The sequence below is a fragment of the Phascolarctos cinereus genome, unplaced genomic scaffold (assembly GCF_003287225.1).
Source record: "Phascolarctos cinereus isolate Bilbo 61053 unplaced genomic scaffold, phaCin_HiC Scaffold_2;HRSCAF=192, whole genome shotgun sequence".
NCBI classification, from domain to species: Eukaryota; Metazoa; Chordata; class Mammalia; order Diprotodontia; family Phascolarctidae; genus Phascolarctos; species Phascolarctos cinereus.
In genome coordinates, this window is record NW_027555625.1 from 48,983,209 (window position 1) to 48,993,986 (window position 10,778).

The window sequence follows — 10,778 nt, forward strand, 5'->3', positions numbered from 1 at the left end:
AGGCAGTAGATCAGAAAACCTTATGGGGCTGATCTAGTTAAGTCAGTCGAAACTGCCTTAACAGTAGACCTATCTTAACAGTTTCAGGCATGGGGCAGCCAGGTGGAGCAGTGGATAGAACGCTGGGCCTGGAATCAGGAACTCATCTTCCACTCAGGACAAGTCACTTGACCCTGTTTGCCTCAGTTTCCTCATCTGTAAAATAAGCTGGAGAAGGACCACTCCACTATCTCCCATCAAGAAAACCCCAAAATGGGATCACAGAGAGTCAGAGAAGACTGGACAACATTCACTCATCTTAACAGTAAACCAAATAACGATCAGGGAGGGTCAAAGCACACTGTACAAGTAAACACAGATATAAAACAGTCTAGTTAAGCATTCCTCTATGGCCAAAAACATCATTACTTTGAGGTGATGCTGGAAAAATCACTTCATGTGCAAAACCTTAATTACCTATTTTGGATTAAATAGGCCTATTAGTCATCCCCTGCATTGTGCTGCCCTGATTGGTAACGTTTTTGTGATATTAATATTGTTAATATGTTACACTGTTGGTAAAACCCTGATGTAATGTTAATTAGCCAATCATCTATTTGTAACTCAAACAACTAAAGGCCCCTCTGATTTTCATTTGTTTGGTTTTTTACAAATACCATATTTTCAAAGGATCATTTTGGTGTCAGAGATCTGAATCCCAACCAGGCTACTAGCTCTCTGGGCCTCAGCTGCTTCATGTGTAAAATGAAAGGGTTGGCCTAGGAAGATCCCCAAGAAGCCCTCAGCTCTAAACCTACAGTCTCATGAATAATGTTAAGGTGGGTGTATGCTGGTATAAAACTGCTATTAATTCTACTGAAGGCAATATAGGTCAGTGATTTGGGGAGGTGACTCAATAGGAAATTTGAGCTCAATTTTATCAGCAGCTTGCTCTGTGACCTTGTAAAAGCCATTTCATTTTTCAACCAAAAGTTCTCATTCTGGAATGTAAAGTGCATTATTCTATGACTCTAGCCCTAGTTCTAATATTCATTCAACAAACGTCATATTGTTTGGTCAGTCACATGTGACTGTGTGACCCCATTTGGGGTTTTCTTGGCAAAGACACTGGAGTGGTTTGTCATTTCCTTCTCCAGCTCATTTTACAGATGAGGAAACTGAGGTAGGCAGGGTGAAGTGACTTGCCCAAGGTCTCATAGCTAGTGTGTGTTTGAGGTTAAATTTGAACTCAGATCTTCCTGACTCCAAGCCCAACGCTCTATCAACTGCACCACCTAGCTGCCCTAAACACTAAATATTAGATAAAACACAAAAAACAGTGTCTTGGTTAATTCTCTCCCTTTCTCACAAATGGCTAACATCAAGGAATACACTTTGGTTTACAGTTCCCTGATTTTAACTACAGGAAAACAGATACTATAAATTTTCCATTGGAGTGGGACAGAGGAATGAGTGGTGATGGTAGGGATAGTGTTTGAAATTATGTAACTACCCTAGCAGATTCATTGGTGTGTTGTCATTGGGGGCAATATTTTTCAAACTTTGAAAAATTTGATGTATGTTTGACACAGTGATACCACTACTAGGCATATACCCCCAAAAAGACAAGAGAGAAAAGACCGAAATGTACAAAAATATCCATAGCAGCTCCAGTGCCCACAAATTAGGGAATGGTTGAACAAATTATGGTCTGTGAATATAACGGAATATTGTCACATTGAGTAACTCGATATAGAGTAAAGCAAAGAGAACCAGAACAATTTAAACAATGAGCACAAGGGCTGTAAGGGAAAACAACTTGTTAGGACTGAAGAATTATTATTAATGCAATGGTCCAGCACAGCTCCAGGGGAATGATGAGACAGAGAAGTGATGGACCGAAGGTGCAGAATGAGACATCTGTTTGCAGACATAGCTTTGCTCCACTACACTTTGTAACAAGGGAGGTTAAAAAAAATTGGGGGGCAGGGAAGCTGAGAGAAGAAGGCAACTAGTGATGACAAATGAAAGAAAAGTGTCATTAAAGCTTTTTTTTTTTTGGAAATGTACAAAAGAGACCATCAGGGAATTCAAAGGGGACGTGCACAAGCCAGCAGGGCAGCTTAGAAACTAACTCTCAGGCAATTGTAGAGATTCATAATTTTATCCACAATCCTCTTTTTCTGTTCTTCTTCAAATATGGAAATATTCATGTCTGTCAGGTTCTGAATAATAAAAAAAAATTTAAAACAAAAACAAAAGGATGAAGAATACAATTTGAATATTTCAGGGCCATGGAAAAAACTCCTTTTTCTTACTGGGATGAGACAGCTATTCTCAAGTTGAACACCTTTGGGCTTCCATTCAAAGTTTCCAAGTATCTAACATATTCATTCCCCACATCTAAAATCATAAAAGTCTTGTCTCATTTTACTGATGTTTTTGTTTACAAAGCCAGAGAGCTTAAATTACAAAAAGTTTCATATGATACATAGCTAAATGGTAGTAAATGGATACTTATTATTGCAGAGCTAAAAAGCCTACTTTGTAGGAACACATTTGTCACACAGTTTGAGCTAAGCCATTTTGTGTGACCCTTGTTCCATGGCAGTGTGACCAAGTTCAGTGCTCTCAAGCTTTCTTGATTGTATACCTCATTCTGAGAAATTTTCAAGCATATCTGTCCAATGTGAATATTTACTTGTTTATACATTTCATAAATGTACTATATTATACTGCCATATTATACTACTTACCATACTATAATACTAATACTTGTGTATATTATAAAACTTATGCAAAAATATAAATTTTTAAAGAATGAAATAAAGATGAAATAATATTTGATGCTGCAGTCAACAGACAGTTTAATAGGTGAGTGACTTGGTCAAAAGTGTTTTAAGAAAATCACTTTGGTAGCTTGGTGGACTGGAGAAGGAATGGAAGTGAGGCAAGGAGAAAACTCAGGAGGCTACCTGGGAATACTTCAGGTGAGAGGTGATGAAGGTCTGAACTAGGACAGCAGCTGTGGGAGTAAAAAGAGGAAGGGTGTGAGAGATGTGGAGGTGAAAATGACAAGGGGCAGCTAGGTGATGCAATGGATAGAGCACCAGCCCTAAAGTCAGGAGGACCTGAGTTCAAATCCAGTCTCAGAAGAGAGACTTGACACTTACTAGCTGTGTGACCCTGGGCAAGTCACTTAACCCCAACTGCCTTGCACAAAAAAAAAAAGAAAAGAAAAAGAAAATGACAAGACTTGGCTCATGTGGATGGAGGGAGAGTTAGGATTTAAAGAGGATACCAAGGCTTGTACCAAAGATGGCGCCAAGGATGACAATGTGGGTGAAGAGCGGCTTAGCAAGTGCTTTCAAAGCTCAGAAATGGAGTGTGTTTGGGTAGTGCTGGTGTGCAGAACACAGCTCTTCCATGCCTGCTCATCCTGGCCTAATCACCCAAAATGAAAGAGATCAGAGTGTGTCCTCTGAGGGGCACTTGCTAATGACCATGCTGTCATCTGGTAGAACAAGGGTGGGTATAGGGGGGCAAGCAGGGAATTTCCCCAGTGACACCTGCAGCTACCACTACTGCTGTGGGCACCCAGAAATGTTTTTACTACCCCGAGAGGCTGATGCCCACGGTAGAAAGATGGGAGGTTGGGGACGTGCATAGCAAATGGAAGGGGGAAAGAGTGAGGGAGTGTTGGAGAACATGGGTGGGTTGTTACCTTGGAAACCAGCCCCACAAATGGCAATAAGGAGAGGGTGGGACTTGATAACACACCCTTGGGAGTCAGGCCATGACCCCGTTGGTGGGCCCTAGCTTCCAATTTGGTCTGTTGGATGTGGAATCAAGAAGTCTTGGGTTCAAATCTCATCCCTAAAACCAGAGACAAATTACTTAATTTCTCTGAAACTCAATTTTTACCTACCTTATACAGCTGCAGTGAGATCAAATAATATAAAGTCTTAGCAAAATTTTTTCTTTTAAACAGTAATTTATTTTTTCAAATTGCATATAAAGACAATTGTAAACATTAATTTTTAAGAAAATTTTGAGTTCCAAATTTTCTCCCTTATTCCCTCCTCTCACTCCTAAGAGAATAAGCAATTTAACATAAGTTACATATGTTCTCTGCAAACTTTCAAGTGCTATATGTTAGTTACTTTTATTACCAGCATTACTGATGATATTGACTGCAAACTACCTCGAATAGTTTGGAGATTTTGACAGCCTGCAATAGCAACTGCTGAATACCACACAAGTTATACATGAATAATGGCAGATTCTATATGTTGAGCCGCAATTCCCGAGTCTCCTCCGATTGGAGGGTTTTAAAGGAGGTTTCCCTCCTTTAGAAGGATTATGGAGGGTTCCCAAGCCAGTCATTTCTCCATTTCCCACCTGGCTGCACTCCTTTGGACTTCCTGATCATCCCTGGGGAACCAGGTACCTCAGCTTCTCAGTGTGTCGTCTTCCACCATTTGATTGTAAGCCCCTAGAGGGCAGGAACTACCTTTCTTTTTGGTGTTTGTATCGCCAGCGCTTCCCATAGTCAGTGCCCAGTATACAGTAGATATTTAATAACTATGTATTGACTGACTGATTACTGACACATTATTCTCCTTCAAATTCTCTATAGTTCAGCCACACTGACTTGCTGGCTATTCCCTCTCTGGACATGCCATCTCACATCTCTTGGCCTTTGAAAGGCTGTTCCCTTACCTGTAACGGACTCCTTCGTCACTTCTACCTCACAAAATCTCTAGCTTTCTTCAAGGCTCAGCTCAAGTGCTAGACCCTGAACGAAGCCTTTCCCCAGCTGTTACTGCTTTCACTACACAAAATTACTGTATCTACCTACAAATGTTATTTCTTTCAAGAGGTGAGCTCCTTGAGATCAGGAACTCTTTCGTTGACTCTGTAGTCCTAACACATAGTACAGCGTCTTACACGGTAGGTATTTAAAATGCTTGGTGTCTATAGCAGTTATGGTGGCATACTTACATGAATTCAATAGGAAATAAAAACCTTGCCTGAGCCACCAAAAAAAATTATTTTACTCTGTTTATTAACACTGAAGTAAAGACAGTTATCTAATTCCACCAGTACACACACACACACACACACACACACACACACACACACACACACACTCTCCCTCCTCTCTCTCTCTCTCTCTCTCTCTCTCCTCCCTCCCTCCCTCCCTCCCTCCCTCCCTCCCTCCCTCCCTCCCTCTCCTCTCTCTCTCTCTCTCTCTCTCTCTCTCTCTCTCTCTCTCTCTCTCTCTCTCCCTCCCTCTCTCTCTCTCTCTCTCTCTCTCTCTCTCTCTCTCTCTCTCTCTCTCTCTCTCTCTCATTTATTTATTTATTTATCAGAAGAAAAAGATTCACTGGGGTGAGGATCCTGCAGCTTCAAGGCCACTCCTGGCCCTCTACAGCCTCAGGTTCGTTCCTTTGACTGAATCCTAACTGAATCAAACTTGGATTCAAAGGGCTGCACTTGAGGATCTAGAGGGCCACATGCTAGCCTCAGGTTCCCCACCCCTAAGAGAGCCCAAAGATGAGAACACATGATTTCATAAGAAATGAATATCATGTGATTTACTTACACCATAGTACCCTTTTCCAAAAAAGCACAATCAAATTTGGGAACAAGCGAAAATACTTTTGCCAGAGTTATCTCTAACGTTTAGTTGGTTGGCTGGTCTCTTCCTCCTTTCTCTTTTTGTTCCTACAATTCTCCTGTCTAGAATGCTCTCCTGACTCACCTCTGTCTTATTTATGTATCACCTCTTTGAGATCTGGCTCAAGATTCATCTCTCCCAAGCAGCCTTCCTTGAATGATTATCCTCAAACTCCTATGATCATTCTGCAGGTTGTTTTTCCTTCAGTACCTATATCTACAATTGGCACAAAATAATCCTGCATTTTTTTTTGTCCTTGGAGAAAAAGGATACAAATACATAAAATACCAACTAGATTATAAGCAAATACTTTCCTTCTTTTTCACTGGCCATAGTACAATGCTGTGCTTGTACCAAGTACAAAGCTGGCACTCAAGAAATGCTGAATGACTGAATGAAATCAGTAAGTGAAATAAAAATAAGCTCAACTCAAGTGCCAACCCCTACATGAGGCTTTCCTTGATCCCCACTCCCAGTTGTTAGTGCCACACCCCCCAAAATTATGTCTTTAAATAGACAGAGGGTAGAAACTTTTTTTCCCTCTGAATTTCCAGTATCCAGTACAGTGTACATTCAGTAGGTGCTTGATAAATGCTTGTTGAATCAATTAATAAAAAGATTAACTCAAAAATTTCTAAATAAGGTGATTTGCTTCATTAAAATCACCATTAAAATCACTTCTACACATTTCCCCCCCCTCTTTCCCTGGAAGTAGGGGTTCTTAAACTTTTTTGTGTCAAGGATTCCTTTGGCAGTCTGGCAATCTATGGATTCCTTCAGAGAATTTTTTAAATGCATAAAATAAAAAAAATAAGATTGTGGAGAAAATTAATTATGTTAGAATAAAGATGTATTTTTCCCATCCAAGTTCACAAAACTATTAAAAATCTTTCCAGACCCCTTAGAGATCCCTACTTAACAAATCATTCCACTTTTTGTTTTCGAAGCATGCCAGATTTTTTTTTTTCAGTCTAGTCCTGCGATTTCATCTAGTGTGGGGGAGGTCCAGGTATGGGAATTCTCTCCACCTATGCAAATCCACAGTTTATCTGCAACAAATCTTGGACTGAAGAGAAGTTAAACAACTTGTTCTAGGTCATACAACTAGTTTGAACCCAGGTCTTCCTTACTCCAACACAGGCCTTCTATTTTCTTCAAATGCTACTTCTAAATTCCAGATAAAACGTTATTACCCTAATGCTGTACAAAAAACAATCTCAGTATCAGAAGGTCATTTAATCTAATCCATAACTGAATCAGGATACCCTCCACTTCAAGACCACTAGTGAAAGGAAATCTATATTCTAAGTCCACTTTGGACCATTAGAATTATTAGGAAGTTTTCCTTTACATTGAGCCTAAATCTGTCTCTCTTTATGTTCTACCCACTTCTTGTTCTACTTTCTGAGGACAAATGGAATAAGTCTAATTCTTCTTCCATATGAGAGACCTTCAAATACTTACAAAGATATCCCACCATCTTTTTTTTTTACTTTCAAAAGATCCTCTGAAGGTAAGCTCTCAAGGCCCCTGACCTTATTGACAGCATTTCTCTGGTTGCTCTTTCCTAAAATGTGGTACCCAAAACTGATCACAATACTCCAAATGATATCTGAGCAGAACAGAGCAGATAGTCAGACTCCCATTTTCTGGACACTATACTTCTCTTGATATAGTAAACTACATGCTATGTTGCACTGCTGACTCATTTTGAACTTGTTAAGCATAACTTTCACAAGTTTTCTGCAGAGTCTACTATGCTCATTTGGTTACATCCGCCACTGTATTTACATGACACTGTCATCAAATATAAATTAACAACAATTAATGTATGTAAACAATGAATAAGGATAAGGATTAGACATATATGTGGTTTCACTGTTTCAAAAAACTTCCAGTGACTAACTTCCTCTACTAGGGCAGATCAGCACCTTCTTTGCAATTTACTGTCTTTAAAGAGTTCCTAGAGCACTGAGAATTTAAGTCACATTGCATCTGTGTCAGAGGTTAGATTTGAACCCAGGTTTTCCAGGTTTAGGGGGCCAACTCCCCATCCACTAGTAAAAGCTCCCTCTTCTAAGTAATAAGTACAGTTAAGAAAGTATACTTTTGAACTTTCCAGTCTACCACTGTATTTCGTTTTTGTATTTGAAGTTTCTAGCTTTAAAAGTCTTTTAAAAAGCAAGCCTGAGATTGGCACCAGACTTTTGTAAACTAAACAAAAGGGGCAAAACTCTTATCCTGGCAATAACTCAAACTTCAAACTCGGCGTGCCTTCATTGTAAACTAAGGCTCATTAACTAAACAAACTTGCCTTTTCAGCCTTCTACCTTCAATGAAGAGCTAAGATCTTGTTGGGTTATTGTTGAAAGTCAATGATGGGTTAAATTCCCATAAATTAATCAGCATTTTGGTGGTATGCCCAAATCCACAGCAGGCATGCGTTTTTTAAAAACCCATCTAGGGAAGTGAGGAGTAAGAAAAGAAGGCGGCGGCGGCAGTCTGGTACTTCTCCAGTTAAATCCAATAGGTGTCATGCAGGGAGACTGCCAAGGCTTAACAAAAAATGAAAAAGTATCCCACGGAAACATTTAGAAGTTCCCGTCTTGCCCCAAATAAATCTGAATTAAACCTTTCACGGCTATAAACCATTTCGACTGTCGCTGAACTTTTCCAGCAAGAGTCATTGGAGTTTCCCAAAATGCCAAGCTGGTGACCAGAAACCTACTTTACTAGGTAGAGAAGGATACTGCCTGAGTTTTGAGTTCCAGGGGAGACAAGGAAAACAAAGTCATGGTCACTGTAGGCAGAGAGGGTCGAAGACAAGTGCTGCTCCGGGGTCGGCTCCTCCAGTCCCTCGCCAAAGCCCATTGCTAACCTCAACACTTCCCCAATCCCCACTCACTCTCCACCAGGATCTCCTGGTCGCCTTGCCAGCGCGGCTTGTCTCAGTCCCATCCTTCTCTTGCAAAGCCTGTGCTCGCCTCCCCCCCCCCGGTTTCAACTCACTCTCCAGCAGCACCTCCTAGTCCGCTCGCTTCAGCACGCCTTACTCCGTCCTGTTCCGTCCTTCGCCAAAGCCAGCGGTCACCTCCCCCACTTCTCACTCACCCTCTAGCAGCACCTTCCAGGCCAGCTTGCTTGAGCGCGTCCCCCTCCCCCTAGTCCCTAGTCAAAGCCTGCGCTCGCCTCCCCCAAGTCCCCACTCACTCTCCAGCAGCACGTCCCTGCCTACCGGCTCCCCAAGTCTTGTCCCATCAGTGGCCAAAGCCCGTGCTCGCCTCCCACCCCGGTCTCCACTCTCCCTCCAGCAGCAAGTCTTGTCCCATCCGTGGCCAAAGCCCGTACTCGCCTCCCCAAGGTCCCCACTCACCCTCCAGCAGCACCTCCTTGCCGGCTCGCTTCAGCGCCTGCACGGCCTGGTCATGGGTGGCCTGGCGCAGGTCGGTGCCGTTCACCGACAGGATGGCGTCGCCCAGCCGCAGCGCCCGACTCTGGTCGGCCGCCAGCCCAGGGAAGATCTTAGAGATGAGGATCGGCATCCGGTTCTCGCGGCCGCCCTTGATGCTGATGCCCAGGCCGCCCGCCTCCTGCTTCACCACCCGCACGCGCCGCACGGGCGGGGAGCCCCCGGCCGCGGCCGCGGCCCCGGGCGGGCTGGGCGGGCCCAGGCCGCGGCTCGGGCTGCCGGGCAACGAGTCCCCGCCGCTGCCGCTGCCCCCGCCGCCGTTGGGGAGGCCGTTGAAGGCGGCCAGCACCGGCCCCAGCGGAGGGTCCGTCTCGGCCGCCGCGTCCCCGGTCAGGCTCAGGCTCTCGCCGCTCAGCTCGGCCACCACCCGCACCCAGCGCTCCCGCAGCAGCAGCTCCACCAGCCCCGCTTTGGTGGCCCTCGTCCACACCGCCATGGCCGGCTCGGGTTCCGCCGCTGCCGCCGCCGCCGCCGCCGCCGCCGCCGAGGCCAGGCTCATTCCCAACCGGGAGTCCCGGCGCTTCCCCCTTCCCGCCTGCGGGGGCGAGGCCCCGCCCCCAGCCCCGAGAATCCATTATTCATGAGCTGCCCCGCCCACTCCTCTTTTTACCGCGGGGGCGGGGCCGCTTCCGGGAAGGGGGGGGGAGAGACAGCTGGCTCTGGCCGGGCCAGAGAGCTTAAGTTACGGGGGATCTCCAAGCGCAAGGTCACAGCTGGGAGGGCTCTTCGAGCGGAGAAAGTTGGGGCTGGGGCAGCTTAGAACAAAGTGTCAGAGCTGGGAGCTTAGAACACAGAATGTCAGGGTCAGGACAGAGCTTAGAACGTGGACTGTCAGACCTGGGAAGGAGCTTAGAACGCAGAGTCAGAATTGGGACAGAACTTAGAACACCGACTGTTAGAGCTGGGAGGACCATAGAACATGGAATGTTAGGGCTGGGAAGAAGCTTAGAACACAAGAGTCAGAGTTGGGACAGAACTTAGAACATGGATTATTAGAGCTGGGAGGACCATAGAACATTGAATGTTAGGGCTGGGAAGGAGCTTAGAACACAGAGTCAGAGTTGGAAGAAAACTTAGAACATGGACTGTCAGACCTGGGAGCATAGAACATGAAATGTTAGGGCTGGGAGGGGCCATAGAACAGGGAATGTCAGAGCTGAGCCAACCCTCTTGAACACAGAATGTCTGGACTTCAGAGGGTCCTGAGAATTGATAATGTCAGAGCTGGAAAGGACTTTAGTTTAACCCCTGGGTTAACAGAGAAGGAAACCAAGCCCCAGCGATTGTGATTGGCCCTAGGATACCACTTAATGTGCTGAAGGCAGCTTAGCTGACTCCAAATTCAGGGCCCTGCTATATGGAAAGAGGAGAAATGCTTTGGGCTCTAGCTATCTCCTTAGCCCTCAACCAAAGAATCTGATCCATTTATGCCAGATGTCTCAATAAATGCAACTGGGCAAAATTAAAATTCCCTCTGGTAATCTCTTTATTAGCCTATGAAATTGAGTTGCATGGGCCCCAGGTCCTGCAGCTTCTTTCTGAGCTCAAACAGCTCAAAGGGTTTGGTCTATAGAAGACACAAGTAGAACAGCTGTCAGCAGCAAGATAGTGAGAGTGGCCTCCAGCCCCAGAGGTGAGGTTCACACA

General features: G+C 44.4%; 1 protein-coding gene across 3 annotated transcripts in view; it reads right to left on the reverse strand.

Moving 5' to 3' along the window:
- SNTB2 (syntrophin beta 2) overlaps positions 1 to 9,687 on the reverse strand; it is a 115,456-nt gene extending 105,769 nt beyond the window's left edge. For all 3 annotated transcript variants that reach the window (XR_002325065.2, XR_013484513.1, XM_020989089.2), the window contains exon 1: positions 9,036 to 9,687. Coding sequence is in view for 1 of the 3 variants with exons in the window: in XM_020989089.2 (XP_020844748.1) it covers positions 9,036 to 9,630 (595 nt within the window). In the remaining 2 variants the exon portion in view is untranslated. The remainder of the gene's footprint in view (positions 1 to 9,035) is intronic.
- Between the last annotated feature and the right edge of the window lie 1,091 nt (positions 9,688 to 10,778).